A 20,655-nucleotide genomic window follows, 5' to 3' on the forward strand; every position below is an offset into this window, starting at 1 on the left:
CTCATCAAACCAGACAGTCAGCATCTTGGAGGCTTTCGAAACTTTTCATGCTGTGAGCAAAGAGCCACTAGAGGGCAGTGTAGACCATGTATGTACCTACAACCTACACAAGAGAGGATGAAAGTCGACTTTGTTTTTTCAGTCAAGCAAAGTTAGACGACTTCACTGTCTGTTAGAGGCAGTGGTCACATTTGTTAATCAGATTATAGAGCCAGGCCAACACTGGATTTGTGAGGACAATACGGATGTGCTAGAGTTCAGAAAAACTGGGTGTCCCCTGCCTTCGTCCTAAGTCAGCTGGGATAGGCTCCAGCTCCCCACCACCCTAGTGAGGATTAAGCGATGGATGGATGGATGGATGGATGGATGGGGTCCAATGGACCCCAAGAAAGAATATCCATCCATCCATCCATCCATCCAAAGACCTTCTACATATGGCAACATGAAAGTCCTGAATCGGGTTATTGTTCTTAACACATATTCCAAGTTACACTAAATGTCAGCTTGAATCTGAGACCATTTTTTGGTGGAATATCACTGATGTTTTCATCATGATGCAGTGAGTAGAGTTAGTCTGTTAAATTGTTATGTTGAAGCAGAGGAACCAAAGGCATGTACTACAATGTCAATTCCACATAGCCAGGCTTTTTTTGTGTCACACAACTAAAAATCCAATCAAAGATAATGGGTATCATGATGGTGGTTAGCAAATTTTATTTATTAGTCCAAGTTTTTTTCCCCCCATCAGGCTCTGTGTGTGCTTTCACATAAGCAAGCATTTGATGCACCATTTGTATGTTCTTCTGCACAAAACGGACTGACACTGTACTTAAGTCAAGAGGAATGAACAATGTCAAAAACAATTTTACTGTAAAGTAACACTGTTGCTGCAAATAAATGCAAGAGATGAATGTTGGTGGGAAAACTGTTCATCAATATAGTGAATATATGTACTTTGTCTCTCAGTGTTGCTGCGGCTGCATGTTTTAACATGACAGCTGCACATTAGAGCTCCTCTTCATACGTATACGTTCAAACATGATACTCAAGTAGTTTATTCAAGACTGACACTATGAAGAATATGTGGGGATTTCTTTAGGTTTTTGGCCAAATCGAAGTGAAATTAAAGTCGATATACCAATAGACTAATACATTTCTACTCTACATATTTATGCATTGTCTGCAACACCGTCTGAATGGATGGAGGTTCCCATGGCGACATGATGCATACAGTTTGCCTACCACAACGCTATGGCTTTGGCTTTGTTTGCAGACATAATGTATTCCCTCAGGTGAGAATCTGCATCGCTCATGGAGAATAAGGTTATGAAAAGAGGGCAGAGCTTCTTACAGTTGATTCAAATACCAAACTCTGTGCAGAACCTCTTCTGTAGCAGGCTAGTTGTGCAGTTACCATGGTGATCTGGCCACGTTACAAGAGAGTCACTTTTATGACATTTAAAACTTGTAGCACGCCCCTCTGATGTAGTCCACAGCAGACTCACAAACTCAGTGTGCACCGTCGATCCCGTTACTGCCTGCTCGTCTGTTTAGCGACGGCTGGAATGAAAACCTGCAGGGTTTCATTTTAAAGGGAACCTGTTGGCTAATATCATGTGCTTTAGTACAACTGAGATCGAGCACCTAAATGCAGCGTTTCTATCAGTTGTCTCAGTGACTACCTCAAAAAGCACAGCTCTCCTCTGCACGTATGGACTGAAAGCAAAGCCACAGTTGAACTCAGCACCTAAATGAAAACCGATAAGACTCTACACACATCCAAATTTCACCCAGAAGTCGGTGGAAATGACTCTAATTGACCCATTTAAATCACATATATGCTAGTTCTTTTCTATTTAAACTAACTAAATGTGTAAAACACCTCTGTCCAAATGATAAAAAAAAGAAGAAATAATAATAATAATAAACACAAAAGAAACAAAATGTCAAACAGGGTACATGTGTTCATTATGTTTAATTTTCAAATAACTGATGGCAAAATGAGAATATTTACAGGAGGGAATATGTATGATCTGTACAAAGAAATATACATGCAGAGATAAAAAACATAAAACGTAGCAAACATGTAATTTATGAAACAAATGAAACGGGAAAATAAACACAACAAAAAAGACAAAATGACAATGAAAAAAAAACAAAAAACAAAAAACCTAAACTGAGGTATCCAGTCCAAGTTTCCTTGTTTTTAATGGCCTGTACACACCTTTTAAAATAAATAAAAAGGTAACAGAGGGCTGATTCCTGTTTAAACATGCTTAACCCCATTACTGGATTAATGTATTGTATTTAAACATCTGGTGTGTTTTTATCTGGTTAGTTACCGTTTTAGGGGAGTTGTTTTAAAAAGAGGAATAGAAACATTTTGGCAACAAGTATCTGTACATAAAGTTAGAAGATCATTTAGTAAATAAAATCTCGCATTGTGCTCTTGATCCATTCTGTGAATTACGAGAGTATATTTCTGTCTTCTTTTTAATCTCCCGCCTTTTTCCTAAAGGTGTAACAGGAGACTGATCTAATCGTGTTCCTCCAACATAGTGTAAACAGTCACAGTCTTAAATTACCGAACTCAAGTGAAACATAATCGCAATAAAACATTTTTTTTTCTTTAAGTACTATAAAGCTAGAGCAACTTTGGTGTACCAATACTACAGAGGCATACAGTACAAAAAGTGTTAAATTAGTTTTTTTTGATCAAACCATAATGATTGTAGATTTGTGACCTCTAAACGTGGCCCGGCCTGGCAGTCATGACACTCAACGATCAAATAAACACAAACTACCAGCAGTGCTTGCAGTACCAAGTACATGCTTTTCTCTAGATTTATTACAGATACAACAGATGTCTTCATAAATAGTTGCATAAAATGTTAAAGCCGCAACATTGCACATGATAATCAAACATAACATACAATGAGTGCATTTACAGTAATTCGTCCTCCTCTGCCTCCACATTCAAGCTCATCTGATTGGCAATCACCGCTGCCACTGAGGCTCCAATAGTCCTGCCGTCCAAAAGCAGGAGTCCACTGTGAATGTGAGGTGGGGGGGGGAAAGAGGCCAGAAAGTCTATATACAAGGTAAGGCTTAAACATGTCATATCTGCGCAACACAAAGTTTTGTTCTAGGAAAAGCAAATGATGGATGTCTATTGTTCCTTCTCAGGTTGAACAGTGCAGCATTATTAACTCACGACATGGTCATCATGGTCTCTTAGATTAGGTACGTTATGTAAGCGCAGCCATCAAAAAGCTCTGATCGCGTGTATAAATGTCTCAAAGTCAAGAAGCTCAGCTACTGTATCCACGTGTCTACAGAGTCCAAAGTAGCACAGCAACTTTCAGCTGATGAGCATTTTTCTACAATTATTATTTTCTTGGAAACGTAGACTGTACTTCTCCTTTCTATACATTGTTTCTATAAGAAAGGGCTGCGTCTCAAAACTATCTGAGTTACAGCTTTAGTGTAAAAGAGCAAAAACACACAATGTCTGTGCTCCTCCTTAGCAACGTGAGGGAGGGCAGTTTGCTCTCAGCGCTATCACTAGCTCCGTTGGCGTCACTCTCTCCTGAAAGCTCTGCGTCTGTGCAGCGGCGTCAAGGCTCGATCAATTGGCTCTTCTAATCAGCTCCAACTCTTTCCAAAGAAAATAACTTACTTCATAATGTGTTTAAAATTTTTTTTTTTTTTCTTTTTGTTCACTTAATTACAAAATCTGTTTTGAGTTGAAACCAGCAAGCAGCAGTAGACAAGGGCATCCATTAATTTATGTGATTGGGGAGAACTCTGTTCTCTCGGGCTCTGATTGGCTGAAGACCTCAGCAGGTCTGAACTACTGAGAGGACTACAGGATTTTACTCAATGGTTATTTCGTGAAAGAGGATAAGATCAGCATTCATTGTTTCTCCTTCTTTTTTTTACATCTAGACCTTAAAGACACTCATTCCAGAGGAACCTGCAGCCCCTACAGCCTCAGCACTGGACAGCAAACTGAGGAGTGTCCAGTATTTCCTGCTTCTGTCTGCTATGATCCCACTGGTGAGGCAGTAGGGGCTAAGAGGTGTTTTGGAGTTAAACTCGAGGCTGAAGGCGACTTTGAATGAAGCTCCTGACTCCTCCGATGGGCCTGGCGTCAGTCTGATGTTTCCGCCTGTCTATGAAGGAAATGAGGCGGGAGGTATCCAGGCAGCCCTCTGCTCTGGCCCGGCCATCGCCAAGACCAGCCTGCAGCCATGGCTCCTGGAGGCAGAGACCAGCCGGAGGCCTCCTTCCTGGGTCAGTCCTCAGAAGCAGGCAGACAAAGTCCCGGGCCGCCTGGCTGACGCCCTGGAAGTAATCCCTGGGGAAGCTGAAGTCCAGCCTGCAGATGTTTAGGCAGGTTTCCTCTGCGCTCTCGTCGAGGAAGGGGGAGGCGCCGCTCAGCAGCACGTAGGTCACCACGCCTAGACTCCACAGGTCGGAGGTCAGCGACACAGGCTCTCCGAGGACCAGCTCTGGGGAGGCAAACTCAGGGCTGCCCAGCAGAGGGTGAACGTAGTGGGCACTGTTGAGCTGGACGGCATCCCCGAAGTCTATGAGTTTGACCGTTGGCTGGCCGCTGGCGGTGTGGGCAACCAGCAGGTTCTCAGGCTGGAGCAAGAGCAAAGAAAAGAGAACATGGTCTCAGCATGAGTCTTGTGGACTAGATTGGTATTAATTAATTCTAAACAGTTTCCGGTCCTAAATTGTAGGTAAATCCTGGTGAACTACATGAACCTTCAGCTGCATTATTGCTTGACAGTTGATGACTATGCTCCCTTGTGGACGTGCACAGGGACAGCGGTACACCACATGGATGCATAGTTGTTCTTACTGTACTACTCTTTAGTCAGTTTGGAGTACAAGTTACATGGATGTGCAATAGATCGGCATTTATGTATTCCAGTGCATGTTCATTGTGAATCAAATCATTTTGCTTTAGTAAAAGCATAGTGGCCACGTTTACACTCTCTGATGATGAATTCTGCATCACTTGTGCTGTAGTGGATCCTTGCAGGTACATAAATTAAAGCCTGCAGCACTGAGTATGTGAGGGGCTTCTTGTTGGCGTCCATTTACCCTCCAGTTTTTTGACCACTACACTACAGCGGCATCCACTGTGCCTGAGCATCTCTTCTTCTTCATACAATAATGTAGCCCTTCTGATTCAATAAACAAGCTGTAAACACAGAAGACATACATGCAGATCCACTACAAATACATGGAATGCATTCTGTGTGGGGGCTATGAGAAGAACAACTATTGGTCCGTGGTGTTTGCATGGGAGTATAACTGTGGCCTACCTTCAGAGATTAGGTCAATTCTAAAGGTGTCTTACCAAAGACAGTCCTCATAGATACCCTTTTTTTTTTTTTTTTTTTGCAATGTCTTTTGCAGGAGATTGAATCACTGATCAAGTCTCGCAGGTAAGGTGAAAACATTAACGCTTACTTTTACGTCCAAATGAACTATTCTGCAGTTGTGCAAGTAGTGTAAAGCTTCTAAAACGTTGCGCAGGTAGCAGGCCACTTTCTCCTCCGTCAGATTCCCCCAGCTCACGATGTAGTCCAGCAGACGGCCTTGGTCAGCCCTGAAACACAAAGTAAGCGTCAAGACAGGAGAGACGGAAGCCTTCGCTGTCTATGTGGATTTGAATTCTACGGGAAAAGTGTCTGTTTTTGATTGTGTACTGACATCTCCAGGACCAGGGCGTAGCTGCTGGGGGTTTCGTACGTGTCCATCAGGCTGACTATGCACGGGTGTTGGAGTCTCTGGAGCAGATTGAGTTCCTGAGTCACCCGGTCTCTCCTCATCAGCTTCTTGTTAACCTGTTTGACCGCCACCGTACGCTTGGTTCCCCGGTGGTCGCAACGCTTGACAACAGAGAAACGACCCCTGATGAAAAGAAACAGGTTCGTCGGTTTGCTTTGCACACTTGCTGGATCATTGTCACTCTGACGATCTCAATTTCTGAAACTGGTTTAGTTCGTGATACTTTTTAACAAGGCATGGAGATATTCTAGGTGAGTGTGTTACCTTCCCAGTTCAACCACTTCAGCGTAGTGAGACTCAAAGTTGTCCTTCCAGCTCACTCTGACCCCATCGGCAGACACAGCTGAGGCAAATAAGAACACAAGTCCGCACTCAGCACCAGGCTTGTCAAATCACATCTGTGGAAGCAGTGATGCTGTGTATTTCTTACCTAATACTCTGAGGCTAGCCGATGACGTTACGCTGCCCAACTCGTTGGTTGCAACACAAGTGTAAACACCATCGTCCTCAGAGGCTACGCCGATTATCCGCAACGTTGCTTCGCCCGTATCACTGCAACAAAGACGCAGGATGTTAGTTTACATCTGCTTTGAACATTCAGCCTTCTTCACTTGTACTGATTTTCTCTTCTGTGCTTTCACAAACAGAATTAAATCTCCTGGACTGTTTATTCTTTCATTTTACATGATCAAAGAGAGCAACAGATTAGTTTGATGGAACTGTAGGTCTTTATCGTCGGGTAGACTATGTCTGTGAAGACTTTTAAGGACAAAGGACACTCATTTGAAGACAGCAACGTACAGATTTTGGCAAGGGGAGGACAGATGACTTGAGAGAGAGGTAAAAGAAGCCATCTAACTGGAAAGACCATCCCTCAACAGAGACGGAGGTCTGAGGCATCACCTCTCACCTGTTTACAGTTCAGTCATAAGATCTCTCCCCAGGAAGATGAAACCACATTCACTCACATAACGAGGGGGAGGAGTAACAACCCCCAATATGAAACCGAAACTCAGGTGTTAACGGCTCCTTTAGGATGTAAGTATCTGGATCTGCCAACTAGTCAGTCAGAACTGATGAAGTCTCTTAGATGAGAGGTGAAACGTCCTTAAGGAACTCAAGCAAGTCCAGTTGCGATTAATCTACCAGAATGTCGGGTAAACTGGTTCCAACGATGCTAATGCAGTGTTTATTTTGAACGTCAATATTTCATTTACTCTATTTAAAGGTTTGAGTTTTGAGTAAAAGACCATGACACTCATAACATTCAGACTGTTTTCTAACCTGTAGGCGATGCTGAAGTGTCCGTTGTTGGTGAGGTTGCTCTGGTTGGGTCCCTTCCAGGTGACGGTAGCCCGGGGTCGGCCACAAACCTTACACCTGAGGGTGACGCTCTCTCCGTTGTCACACGTTACATCGCTCAGAGGTACGAGGAACTCTGGGGGAACTGAAAGGAAAGACAGGTGTTGGACGACATGTTTTATAATTAAATGGTAACTGAATGAATTATGGTTCATTCACAGTGTGGATTTGCTTTTGTCTGCAAATAAACGCAAAGTTAAAACTCACCATCATAGATGTAGTTTGGATTTAGAAGCTGGAAAGAAAGACAAACAAATGTCAGTTGTGAAAAGCGACGTGACTTAAGAGCATAAATGGAGCTTCTTGACGTGGACTGAAACTGACCTTTACAGAAACTTTATTAGCCAGGCCATCTCTGGACTTCCTGTAACCATTTTCCAGCTTGGTCTCTTTCTTTGCCTCCTTCTCTTTTTTCTCAGACTTCTTACGGATGCGCAGAGACGTGTGCCAGGATGAAGACTTCCTACTGGAACAATAGAAGTGTCAGCTGTAAGGTCCGTTGTCTTGATGCACCAGCAGATTAGCATCTCAATTTCAGAGATGAGGATAAATCACAAATTAAAGACATGCTTTTAGCCTCGACACTATGATTAAGCATCGGGAACTGGTTCCAAAATTCCAATTCCAGAGGATTCATGTGAAATTTGAATTACTATTGATTCCTAAAACAACTTCACTCACACTAGGAGCTAAGCAGCGAACTACAAACAACTACCTTGTATCTACCGCTGTCTGTCTGCAGTAGTCAATGTGAGCTGAATGTCTTTTCATCTCCTCATGCATTTGTCTCAATAAATCATGAATGTAACATTATTCTCACTTAACCTACTCAGCTGTTGGTAGAGTTTTCCTGATTCGCACATGACCCAGCACAAATTGTCTTGTACGACCTGAATTTATCAAATGCTGCTACAAAAGACTTCACACATCTGGAATCTTTACAATGAAGTAGCCAAAGTAAACCCCAAAATATGAAATCAGAATAAGTCCATAGTCGTTACAACTCTGATTAATTCATGTAGTTTTGTGTTTCTAGCGGTAACATTTATCTGCTGAAGAGAAGGCAGGTGGACGTCATAGTAAAATGAGCAGGAACTCCATTTCTTCTGAGACAGTAAACACAACACACAGTTTCAGTTACTATTCTGCTTACTGAGGCCCATTACAGCCGACTACAGTAACTTTACAACCCCTTACAGCAGCAGGGATTTCAGCAACATGCTAGATATCTTTCCCACACCAGGAAAGACTCACCTCACACAACAAACCTACTCGTCTACGTCACTAGTTAGGCTTAACCGTCTTAATTCATTTAAATATTAAGTGATAGTTTACCTTGATAGACTTTCATATCTTATGTTATTGCCCCAGTAATTTGGACAAACAATATTTCCGGGTATGCGAGTCTGGATTTAACAAGTCAATAGATCAGTGCCTGCTCAGTGCTGGACTGGCATAGGTGGCCTCTATTCCACTAGATTTATAAATTATTAAGGTTTCTAGGTGGCTTCTTCTATCATTAGTCTTCTATGTTTTGCTAAAACATACTGCTATTTCTTTTCAAATTCTACATAAAGCGCTAAGATCCTTTACTTAAGTAAAAGTACTAATACTACGCTGTGAAAGTCCTGCATCAGCAAAACGTGCTAAAAGTAAACACTCAATGCAGAAAAATGTCTCCTGTGACTACAATACAGTTTCCTATATCATTAGATTAGTAATAATCATGCATTAAGGTACTACTGTTGTAGAACCATAATCACCTGCCCCCTCAAAGAATCAGTGGTGCAGCTGCTCACGTTTTACTCATGCTATACACCAGTAAACACAAGCTGAAGCATGCTTTTACACCTCAAGTCTATTTTGTGTGACTGCAATAAACTCTGAATAGTCCCCTACATCTCAGTATAAGAAGACAGCTGCACCTAATCTCCTAAAAACCATACGAACTGAAAAAGAGCAGCTATTCTTTGTCCAGATGTCTTACTTGATGGATCCCTCGGGGCAGTCGGGGACAATGGCCGAGGTGTGTCCCAGCACAAATCCGGGGATCCAGCCCTCGGCGGCGGGGCCCTGCTCGGTGGCAGCCCTGAACACCAGGAACATGTTTTGCTGGTTGCTGGCCAAGATCTGGACCACCTCACCCTGAATGACGCTGATCTCATCCTCCTTCACAGCCATGTAGTCCTGGGTCACCAACATGGTGGATACGCTACTGCTGCTGCTACTTTCACTCTGCACCAAGGGGAGGAGGCATGTGGAAAACGGTCAGCACAAACTCACACGATTCATGGAAGTTAACTGTAAATCATTTTTTAGAAAACTTAATTGTCTAAACTTTGGTATGAAGTCTCAAAATAATTACAACCAAACTTCTTTTGTTGAGATAAGGTGAGAAAAGTAAGCAATAACATAAACTAAACACTGGAAAATGGCCTCGTAGAAAGAGTAGATTTAAGCGTAAGAAGGACAAAACATTGCTTCATCGTTTGCTTCTTGGAAAAAAAAGACAACTGGATGAAGAAAGGCAGGAATAACATGAAGATTTCCAGTTCACTCGTCTTTGCTCTGCAGCTCCAGGCAAAGATGAGAGGAGGAACGTTAGGTTGAATGAGAGAGTCTCTGTTCAGTACGTTTGTAGGTGAACCACAAACGTCAGAGGTTAGTGGCAAGAAAAGTACACTTCAGCAATCACACCATGAAGACAGCAGGTGGTGAAGGACGGCCAAGAGGAAGTCAGGTGTTAGTATAAGCTTTGTTAGAGTTCAGGAATCTCCAGACAGCCTCACAAATAACCACTGAGGAGGTGAAAAAGTTCCGCTAGTGAGGTTCTGAGTCTGAAAACACGTTGACAGTTGAAACCTTTGCTAGAGATTGCCTTCAGAAATTGTCTAGAGCTAGAAAGGATGATGTTGAAGAGCAGTGAAAGTTGTCAGAGATGCGTAGTAGAGGACAGATTAGTAGCGCTGGCTGCAGCAGGACAGGAGACAACAGGCAGACAGGATAGACCAGGCTTCCCTCTGCCTCGGTGTTAGTCGGATCAGCTCTGGGCAGTAGGTAGTAGTCTTACCCCGTTACTCTGGGTGGACTGGATGGACTGCTCACTGGCCGATGAGCACGTACTCATGCGGTCGGCCTCCTTGCTGTGCGTGGAGTGTCTGTGGGTTTGGCTGCCTGAGCCAGTTTGGATCTGGTTTGAGCTCTGACGAACCGGAGACTCTCCTGCTTCCCCTGGGAAGGTGAATGAGCCAGGCCGGCTGGCTGGAGAGCCCGGCATGGAGCTCCAGAATCCAGATCCAGACTTTTGGCCTGGGCTGGGAGGGGGAGGAGGGAGGGCGTCCTTGCCAAAAGCGGGAGTGGACATAGGGGAACTCATAGGGGACACAGCTCCTGGCCGTGGTTTGGAACTGGGTGTGGAGGGCAGAGGCCCAACCGTGGCGCGAGGGATAGGGGTTACAGCACTGGCAGGAGTGGGGGTCTGTGCTTGGTCCTCTGGGATGTGGACAGGGCGCTTGCCCTGTGGGCTACCCCCTGGAGGGAGCAGGGGAGGAGGGACAGGACGAGGGGACGAACCTGGATCACAATCGAGTAAAACTCACACCTCAGTCACATCTTTCATTGTGTCAACAAAACAGATTTCACAAATACAGATTCGTGTTCCATACCTGACATCTTGTTGGGGCCGTCTGGGTCGGCCCCAGGGTGGTGGCGAAGGGGTTGGGGCAGACGAGAAGGCTGTGGGATCCTTGAGGGCCGACGAGAGCCACCCTGAGGTCCTGAAGGGATGGAACTACCCTGAGAGCTTCCACCTCCTACTCCAGGGGCGACACTTGAACCACTGCTGCCTCCACCCGGAGCTCCCATGCTGGGCACACACGGCCCACTGCTGGCCCCTACATGGTTCCTCTGATACTCTATTGGTGAGGTCAGAGCTGTGATAAGGTGCAAAAGAGACGAGGGCGGCCATGTACAAAACAGTTCATCTATAAAACCGTATGTATGTAATGTGTGCGTCTTTGTTAGCCTACCATTGAGGAAGTTGCGTTGGCTCTCGAGTATCTGGCTGATCTGAAGGGTCCAGACTTCACGCACCCCTGGGTGGGCCGAGTGAAGCACGAAGGACTCCACGGCGCCGTTGGTCGACCGAGAGGTAAGAATGAACTTACAGGGATCACCTTCCACATTGTCCTCCAGACCCAAACAGCTAACCTAGAGTGCAAAACAGGAAGAAGAAAACAAAAGAACAGGGAGATGCACTGTCAATCTACAATCAGTATCCCATGAACAATGAAATATATAGATTTTGTAATTAGTAACTTGGTGTCTTTTATTTTATTTTTTTTTTAACCTTTTTGCTTTACTTTTCTCTAATGTACAATTAAAGGCCTCACTATACAGATTCATTACTTATGATAAAACCTAATAATCTAAAGAAAACTTGCTCAGAATGTCTGACTTTTCACAGCTTGTCCTTTAACTGGACGCTGAACCATACATTCTAACTTCCACTGGCTTTCACTAACTTGACGTGAAGAAGTTATTAATGCACACTTTTGCCCCTCATATCATTACCTTGATACTGTTCTTGTAGAGGAAGCCTGGCAGGGAGAAACCTTTCTTCTTGTCCAGTGGCTCACTGAAGATGACAAGCTGCTCAAACAGGAAGACTCTCCTCTCCTTCATCCGGCCGAGCAGACTGCCCTCTGGGTCGGACACCATGAACGTGTCCTGCAGCAAAAGGCGGCCCTGAGCCACGATTTTCCCCTGTAGAGGGAGATGAAGAGGTCAAGGACTCAAGTTATATTTGTTAGTGCATCGTATTATCTTTAATCACAAGTTATTTCTTACATCGAATCCCTGAAGCCGGCCAACATTCATCATGTCGTTACACCTTTTAGGCACAATGCACATGACCTCCACTGCTTTCTGTAAGAGTCAGAACAAAAAAGTTGAATGGGACTGCTAAAGACGTTTTGTTTGAGTCGAGAGGACCTTTAAAGATCTCTCATCATACCTCTAAATCCATAGACTCGAGCCCAGCCTTTTTAGAGTGTTTCAGGAAATCCTAAAACACAAAAGCAGGGCAGGTAAGAAAATATAAATGCAACAATTGACATTTTTAACATCTGAGTAGATGATGTGTAGCAGAGATGTACTTTTATAGACAGCAGTGCAGAAACAGAAAGGGAGAAATGAGCTGCAGCTGGAGCTCTGGCGCCCTCTGCTGCATGTTAGCGGACTAACCTTCAGCAGCAGCTGGTACTTCATGATCCTTTGCACTGGTTTGATGAGCAGGTCTGTGATCTGCAGCCTGTGTCCCAGCCGCTGCTTCAGGTCCTACAACGTCAAACAGGTTTCTTTAGAGGCTGATAGTGGCAGTTTGCAGCATCTGATGTTTCTCATAGGGTTACATCTTCACAATCATACCTCAAAGTAGGTGTCAATGTACTCCGAGACAATGTGCTCTGACTTGGGCTTGTTTTGACAGTACACGACGTACATGTTTAGTCTCCGCTCCTGGTTGGAAAATTCACATACAATTACATTTTCATCAAATGTGTACAAGCAAGTACGAATAAAGCAGAAGTGAAATTAATTGCAGACAAACCTGTTTGAGAAAGAGTGGTCCCAGTCTGTCAGGGTCCTCCAAACACTTCTCCAACTCCCTGAGGAAGAAGCTGAGCAAGACAAATACGACAGAGAAAGAAGTAAGTTGCTGCACCGGTGAGTCTAAAAATCCGCATTAGTCATATGTGTGCGCCTCATACTCTTTGTGCCAGTCGTAGATTTGGTGGATGTTGCCAAACACGATCTTGTCTTTCCCCTTCATGTCATCCGGGACGCCCTCCTCCTTCATCCTGCTCATGTAGCCCTTATGGAGGACACAAACATGTGAGTAAGGATTCACAGCAAGGGGTCTGCAGAGTTGAGCACAGTAACGATGCTGAAGAATTAACTCACCTCCACCACCAGGCCGAGGTCTCTGACATAATCTCGCTCCGTCTCCACCAACTCCAGCAGAATGTAACTGGGGCAAAGATGACAGACTTAAAATAAGAACTATCTCACAGACTTAGAACTCACTAAACGTGTTCTGTGTGTGTGTGTATGTGTGTGTGTGTGATGGTAGTGGACATACTGCCTTTTCTTGAGAATGCTGTTCCTGCGTTCGTCCATCTCCTCGATGGGGGAGGACGAGGACAGGAGGGAGTTATCAGACGGGTTGAAGGAAGGAGAGCTGCTGTCTCCCTGTTCTACTGACAGAGAACTGGGTCTGTCCTCCAGAGCCTGCACCAGGACACGACAAGAAAACAGGTCAAGCCATGTTTGTCAACAGTTTATCTGTGTTAGGAGGATAGTAGCATGAGAACAAATGTCTTCCTACCACAGATGAACTAATTATTTGGCTCATGGGAATTCATATTAATTGTATTCATACTGTGTCCACATCATAGACTGTATAAAAGATGGACGGAGCAACCGGCCCTGAAAAATGAAGCCAACCCGGAAGTGTCAAAAACCTACGTCTGCCAGCTGCTGGCTCTAAAAAGCCCTGGCTCCCATAGACTTGTATTGAAAAAGAAGCGATCACAGATCACCAAATACTGCATTCCTACAGCTCAGGATTTTTTCCTTATTAGTTTTCATGGTCAAATCCAGAGATCAGGTGGCCAATCTGAAAATAAATCAATACTGAATTTTTAAAAAATCGTCAACATTTTGTGGGGCAAGGGGCGTGGCTGGCTTGATTGACAGTCGGCAGCGACCATACAGATGAAGCGAGCAGAAGGCGGTAAATGTGGGCGGGCAGAGAGGGCCCGCCTCTCAATCCGTCTGACCAATCGCTGCTCCTATGGTTCCGCCCCCCTCCGACGATTTTTGCGTCACTGGCTCCAAAAATCCAAGATGTCAACCAGGAAGTAGCAAAACCCTGACTTCATTTTCTCAGTGCAGAAACCAACGGGTGACGTCACCGTAGCTACGTCCATCTTTTATACAGTCTATGGTCCACATAAAGCTGACTCAAAGTTTTCTTTAAATTAGTTTGTTAGTCAGGAAATTTAAGACTCACAACTAATGTTTAATTCAACTGAAATGAAGCACTGCTAAGTTACTGAATCAGCAGAACGTTCACTGACATAAACCCATCATCAGAAAGCAGCTCTGTGTAGGATGTAGATGTGCGGTTGCATTTGTTCTACAGTATACATGCTACAGGTAACGTGTTGACCTGCTACTCAGATGGACGCATTGTCCTTCATATCGAATATAACAAACACACGGGGCTCCCTTGGGTGTTTCTAATAAGCTGGCCGCATCTTTAATTTGATACAACAGATAGTTTTGTGCTGCAGCGTCGCCTGAGAACTTCCTGCAGTGTTCAGGCACTGGAATGCCAAATCAAGACACCTAGAAATGCACTGCCGACTACTTCATCTCTCCTAATGATGGATTATAAAGGCATGGATGACAGAATCTCCTCGCACAGTTTCTCCTCATAACAAGCATCAGTTCGGGGGACTTGGTGCACCTGCAGTGTGTACAGTCTGCGCAGTCAAGCTTTGTGGACTCTCACAGACTTGGGCAAATGACAAAATTTACATCATGAGGACCACTGCGGACTACAGACAGCATGAACTGGCATTTAGGTCAAGTGTTTGTATCCTACCATCTTGCTTTTGACGAGCTCCTCGATGGCGCTCACCAACTCAGCGGCGCTGGGCGTCTCTGAACTGGACGGACGGACTGACAGACGAGAGGATGTCTGGGCAAAAATGGAGAGACGAGAGGAGGTAGACAAAACAAGTATAAGACTATGATAGTACACGTAATTCAGCAGTCCACTCTGCTAATGCTACTCTCTGGCTGGTGTTGACACAACTTTCCTACATAAAGTGGTCAAAATTTATACAAGCTTTACTTAATAACTTCAATAACATAAGTTATTTAAAGAGGTCGAACAATTTAACTGGCTATTTGAAACACTGATTCTTCCCTTTAAAAAAAATCATAAACACTCTCATCGGTTTTATGTGCAAACTTATAGTTGTCCAGTAATGGATGGCAAAGAAAAAGCTAAATATTTTTATGGGTAAAAGTCATGCTGGAGTTTTGACTAAGACGAATTTCAAGGTTAGCTTTTGGATTTTCTCATGTCTTTATTAGTTTTATTACAAGTGAATATTTTATTCTAGTTACTGGTGCGAGCAATGACTTGTTGAAAATGTTTGTTAAATGTTCAATGCTTTAATCTGAAGAGATTCATTCATTCGTGAACCCCAGTACTGCAGGGTTTATAGCTCAAGGTTGTTTTTTTAAAAAAAACAGAAAAGTACAAAGAAAAAGTATATGAAATTTAAAAAACTGTCAATGGAAAGGTAAAAACATGAGGCTGAATGTTGAGCGAATGTAATAAAGATGTGGAAAAAAATGAAATGTTTTAAAATAGTAATGGGGAGAAAATTGGAAAAAAAAAAAAAGTAATTTCAATGGAAAATGTTTCTGTTGCTTTCTCAGGTGGTGTTGATGATGATGAGGATGATGATGATGATGATGAATGGCCTTTGGAGTAAAGAAAGGATGCTAACAGAGCGAGAATGAAAGAGGTATATGTATGCATGTATATATAGTTCAGGAGACTCTCACCCTTGCTGTGCTGTGCTTCAAGACTTTCCCCAATTAGGTTTTCTGGGTGAGGCTGTGTACCCTTCTGGCCTCGCCAGCATTTAGAGATGCCAATTACTCGCATGGGTAATGAGGTTAACGCACAGAGGGTAAAAGGAGATGAGGACGAGCGGGCAGGGGCAGGTGACGGAGGGAGTGGTGAGAGGAATGATGGGAACACGGGGTCTTCGTCAGTTTCACCTCAATGCGGGGTCATATTTAGGAGGAGGAGCTGCCTGCTCAGCTGACAGGGAATCTTACCTCTTTCCTTTTTTTTTTTTGTATTTATTATTATTTGTTTCTTTTAACTTCACTTGGTGGCCATTCTCATTCCAACCTATGACTGATAAACATGCAGAAAAAAAGCTGCAGTCCTGTGTTAATCTAACAAGCTCAAGGCATTACAAAGCTGAAAAGGTTCTCAAAATGTGCAGAAGCTGGCGCAAATTAGGCATTACAGCCCTCTGATCTGACACTGAGAAAGAAAGTCCACATTCCCCTTCATTTACAGTTAAGAGCTCCATGCGTCCTCTCACTATCTACATTTTGCCTTAATGCCCTCGCTCATCTGCCAGGCGGTTCTCCGTTCCAGTTGTGTGTTGAAGAAACAGGGCAGAAGTCAAAACAAGTAAAACCGAAGAAAAAAAAAAAAAAAGGAGGAAAAAATCTGCACTAAAGAAGTTTAGGAATGTTTAAGAGTCCATAAAAATACAAAAGAGTGACTTTAAGGGGACAGAGAAAGGTGTATTTTGAAAAGAAGAAAGTCTGAAAAAGCTGCTAGCTTCATGTTCTTTCAATCTAGAAACGGTTGTAGAAACCAAAGAACAGGCTTTAGAAAGTAGCATTTAAAGTTCAAGAGTGGGGGGAAAAGAAAGAATTGAAAAAATTGACTGAGGGAAAAGACAGAGGGGGCAAGAGCGGGGCTTTTCAGATGGAAAGGTATGGAAACTGAGACAAAGCAAAGACAGGACATAAATCAAGGTAATGCTACAGCATGGCAAACAGCAAACAATACAACCAGGAAACAAAACAAAAGAGAAACAGAAATTAGTGTCAGAGGAGTCTCCACTTTAGTCGAGGAGGAGACCTGGACTACCTGAAACTTTTCATTGCTTTCTGCTTCAGAAGAGAGGGGAGAACATGATGCAACATGCCAAGATAAAACGCTACGCATAACTTAAACTAAAGACTCACTTCAACTGTGTCAGGAAATGTCCTTTTTTGGAAAAAAAGGGACTGAAATGAGCGAAAGTGTAACCTCAAAACCAAAAAACTGTAACAGCAATGTGAAGGGGACAAAAAACCCTGTGTAAGTGCTGGATAAGATGATCATAGATGTCTTTTAATCAAACAGTTAACGTGCTCAGATGTCTAAAAAATAACACGTTCAGTTGTAAGTAATGGACCAATTGTGGTTATATTTTTGTGTGATTTGAAATAAATGCTTATTAGATATAAAAGTTGTAAAGTTTCAGTCCTGTTGACTTTATGCACATGACTAGCAAGTGAAATTCAGCAGGGTCAATTTTCTAATATTGTAAGTGAATTTTTAAGTAAAATATGCAAAAGAAAAAGTGCAAAGTTCTTTAGTGCACACCTATTTTAGACAGGAGCAACTGTAAATACTAAGACTGCATATATCTAAAAGACTAGGGAGTAATAAACTCTCTAAACAGAGGTAAGAAAACAGCAATTCCTCAGATTCCTCAGCTGACTAACAATGACTACACTTAATATCAATCACAATAAACCCTTTTAATCGGACAGAATACTGCGGATGACGAATGGAGCTTTAAAATTACTTACAAGAAAATTCTGAGGATAATATTTATTATGGGAAAATACTCTCAAATAGGTCAAGTCGATGAACATTCATCTCAGAGATAAAGCTGTGAAAATGTGACATTTCAGCTATATTCAGATTTTAAAAAGTCCCTGAGAGTATCCAGTCTTACAATATGATGCACTGACAGTTTATTTTCATTTTAGCAAAACTGTGAACCGATTTTGCAGCAACAGAACATGTTAAGAGTCAAGGGTGAAAACAGTTAGTGTCCTGCTTCTCCTCTCCTCTTGTCTTTGCCAATCTACATGCTCCTGTCTGACCTCTCTCTTCTGCCCCCACTGTCGTGCACCAACCCTCCTCACCTTGTCATCCTGTGAGTCTGGCTGCAGCAGGCTGTGTTGCTGGATGGCCATAGGTGGAGGCAGAGGTACTGAGTCAGCACCCTCCTCGCCCTCCTCCTCTCCGCAGCTCTGCATGCCCGAAGAACTGGACTTGGACAAGGTACCGCTCGACAGGCCCTCGTTACGAACCCTCTGCAGAACACGAGGATGGGAAAGCAGAGGTTACCTCACATTAAACTCTACAGAATGTGGAAATGGAGAGAGAATAATTCTAAGTGTACTGTGTCCACCCACCTCCTCCAGGGTTTCATCCTGAGGAGTAGCAGCACTGTCATCTGAGTCTTTCTGTGATCCCATCGTCATCTCTCCGCTCTTCCTCATCTCGCGGCTCTTCTTGTGTTTGTGGGCAAGCTTCTTCACGTGGCCGTCCGCCTTGCCGCTGCTTAGCCGACGCACTGGGCTGGTGAGCCACTTTCGTAATGTGTTACCTAAGAGATGCATCAAAAACAGCTTGGAGCTGAAATGGATCATTTGAAATCACACTGTGGATCACCAGCTTTGAGCAGAAGATTTCATCTACGGAGTACAGTTCTACCATTTCTTGGTTTCTTAATGTGACATAAATGATTTTCTCGCACACCATCCTTACCTACCTCCCCGTTCCTAAACTGATGTGGTTGTGAGAATTTTTAATAGCAGAGTTTTGTCTAAATAATGTTACAGGGGCGCTGCGCCATCACACTCCCGGCTTGCGCCCTCTTACCAAAACGCCAATTGAACCCTTAGAGGTCTGCCGTCACGCCGACGTGATACAATCATATGACATGTTCAAGACGTCACCACAGGAAAACTATCGTATATATGGCGATGCTGTCAACTTCTCTCGAAAGTGCAGACTTTAAACTCTCTCCCAGTTTTTGTTTCATGTCTACAGACCACGTAAAACCGGAGATATGATGCTATGAATATGCGTGACAAAAACCGTGTAAAATATAAGCATATGAAATATGCAATGCGGGCGTCGCGTTTCTTTCAAAATCTCCGTCATTTTTTGTGATCAATTTTTCTGTGACGGACAAAACGAAAGTAAAAGAAAGTCCCTGGAAGTGCAGGTCCTGTAATGTGGCTGTCTGCCTCATTTTGGACATAAATGACTTTCAGGAGTAGCACAGATACAAACAGAAAGAAAGCCACACCTGCTTCGTATATAGTTGCATATATAGTTGCATATATAGTTGCATATATAGTTGTATATATTTGTATTTAATTGATTTTATATTAAATTTACCTTTTCGAATTCACATCTGCAACCTATGATTACATTTCAACTTTCAGAATGCTTCCTTAAGCATGTTGGTGGTTTTTATTGTCAGAAATAAAACATTTCTTCAAATCAGATTTTGTATTTTTTGTGTGTTTTTGAGCCCAAAATGTTAATATAGTTGGTTAAAATGAAAAAATAATGGTCAGATCATATAGAGGATGTTGTGCTAAAAAAAAAGATCCCAAACATGGGCATGGTAAACATGTACTTATGTGGTATATAAAGACAAAACTAAAAGTGTGCAAAAACAGGCCAAGACCTCTAAGGGCTTTGGGCCATGTTCTTACATGCTGTCGTAGTAGTACATGTAAGTGTATCATGGTGCAGTACGAGCATGTCAGAACATTCCAAGTACTACTAAATAGAGGTTTTGCCAATAGTAGTATTTGTCATGTTTTCATTTACAGTTGTATTACAGTTCTAATCAAACAACAATCGCTCCACAGTTGATAAAGTCTTGATTTCTGAAATTTCATGAGCTAAAATTTCTCCCTCAGAGAGCCTCAGAATGTCCCATTTAAGCTTCGTTTTTTTTCAAAGGCTTCCCCCCCTCGGTCGCTTCGCTCCCTTGACACAGTGTGCTCCCTCATACAATTATTTTCTAGAAACCCCCCTGAATAGGATTTCCCATCAGACACAGTGGATGCACAGGGGACCCTACCTGGTCTTTTAGGCCCTGGTGAGGTGTGGGAGCCGATGCCGTGACCAGGTTGGAGCGTAGCGGATGATCCTGGCATGATGGAGTCATTGCTGCACACCGACAGAGTGTCTGTGGAAGACAGAGCGAGGTTTTGAGACTTGCACAAAGCAAGTGGTTGAACTACAGAACACACACACCGCACTCTGTACCTTTGTGGTTGAAGATGCCCTCCATCTCCATGGAGGACCTGGAATGGGCGATGCAGAGCATGGAGCAGGGCACCAGACCCTCCTGGGCGGGAGAGCGGTCTGTGGTCCTGACCAGGCACCAGTCGGGCTTGTCGTGACAACGCTCCAGAACCTCCACCGTCTGGCCGCGCCGCACCGTCAGCTCGTTGCTGTTGCTGGCCATGAAGTCGTGTATGACCACAGTCAGCTCACAGCCACCGGAGAGCTGAGGAGGACAAGATGACGACTGAGACCTGGTTTCCACGTGACATTTATCCCAGCTTCAAGATGCAGTGATGCAGGTAGTGTTTGTGTGTGTGTGTGTGTGTGCTCTCACCTTATCGCTGTCCAGTGTGTTCTGAGAGGTGCGGGAGGCTAGAGAGATGGTGTCTGGTTGGCTGCTGCCTTCACCCTGACTGTCCAGATCCTCTCCATCCCTGACACAAGCACACATGATCAATAAAAGGTTATATGTGTGTTTTAATTTCTTCTACCACAAC

General features: G+C 43.5%; 1 protein-coding gene across 5 annotated transcripts in view; it reads right to left on the reverse strand.

The window, feature by feature from the left end:
- Nucleotides 1–1,956: 1,956 nt before the first annotated feature.
- The window catches only part of trioa (trio Rho guanine nucleotide exchange factor a), a 90,088-nt gene continuing 71,389 nt past the window's right edge, over nt 1,957–20,655 (reverse strand). For 3 of the 5 annotated variants that reach the window (XM_008295163.1, XM_008295160.1, XM_008295164.1), the window contains 27 exons: nt 20,493–20,592; nt 20,138–20,381; nt 19,950–20,057; nt 18,259–18,452; nt 17,986–18,156; nt 14,843–14,938; nt 13,313–13,461; nt 13,135–13,201; nt 12,942–13,045; nt 12,782–12,851; nt 12,601–12,690; nt 12,418–12,510; nt 12,188–12,238; nt 12,022–12,099; nt 11,746–11,937; nt 11,202–11,382; nt 10,839–11,105; nt 10,244–10,746; nt 9,161–9,408; nt 7,498–7,639; nt 7,381–7,408; nt 7,096–7,258; nt 6,242–6,363; nt 6,076–6,154; nt 5,734–5,934; nt 5,491–5,629; nt 1,957–4,650 (listed from right to left, as the gene is read on the reverse strand). In XM_008295163.1, the coding sequence (XP_008293385.1) occupies nt 4,093–4,650; nt 5,491–5,629; nt 5,734–5,934; nt 6,076–6,154; nt 6,242–6,363; nt 7,096–7,258; nt 7,381–7,408; nt 7,498–7,639; nt 9,161–9,408; nt 10,244–10,746; nt 10,839–11,105; nt 11,202–11,382; nt 11,746–11,937; nt 12,022–12,099; nt 12,188–12,238; nt 12,418–12,510; nt 12,601–12,690; nt 12,782–12,851; nt 12,942–13,045; nt 13,135–13,201; nt 13,313–13,461; nt 14,843–14,938; nt 17,986–18,156; nt 18,259–18,452; nt 19,950–20,057; nt 20,138–20,381; nt 20,493–20,592 (4,438 nt within the window). In that variant the 3' untranslated portion in view covers nt 1,957–4,092. The remainder of the gene's footprint in view (nt 4,651–5,490; nt 5,630–5,733; nt 5,935–6,075; nt 6,155–6,241; nt 6,364–7,095; nt 7,259–7,380; nt 7,409–7,497; nt 7,640–9,160; nt 9,409–10,243; nt 10,747–10,838; nt 11,106–11,201; nt 11,383–11,745; nt 11,938–12,021; nt 12,100–12,187; nt 12,239–12,417; nt 12,511–12,600; nt 12,691–12,781; nt 12,852–12,941; nt 13,046–13,134; nt 13,202–13,312; nt 13,462–14,842; nt 14,939–17,985; nt 18,157–18,258; nt 18,453–19,949; nt 20,058–20,137; nt 20,382–20,492; nt 20,593–20,655) is intronic. The other 2 variants (XM_008295162.1, XM_008295161.1) reach the window with 2 other exon arrangements.

The sequence above is a fragment of the Stegastes partitus genome, unplaced genomic scaffold (genome assembly GCF_000690725.1).
Source record: "Stegastes partitus isolate 25-593 unplaced genomic scaffold, Stegastes_partitus-1.0.2 Scaffold1026, whole genome shotgun sequence".
NCBI classification, from domain to species: Eukaryota; Metazoa; Chordata; class Actinopteri; family Pomacentridae; genus Stegastes; species Stegastes partitus.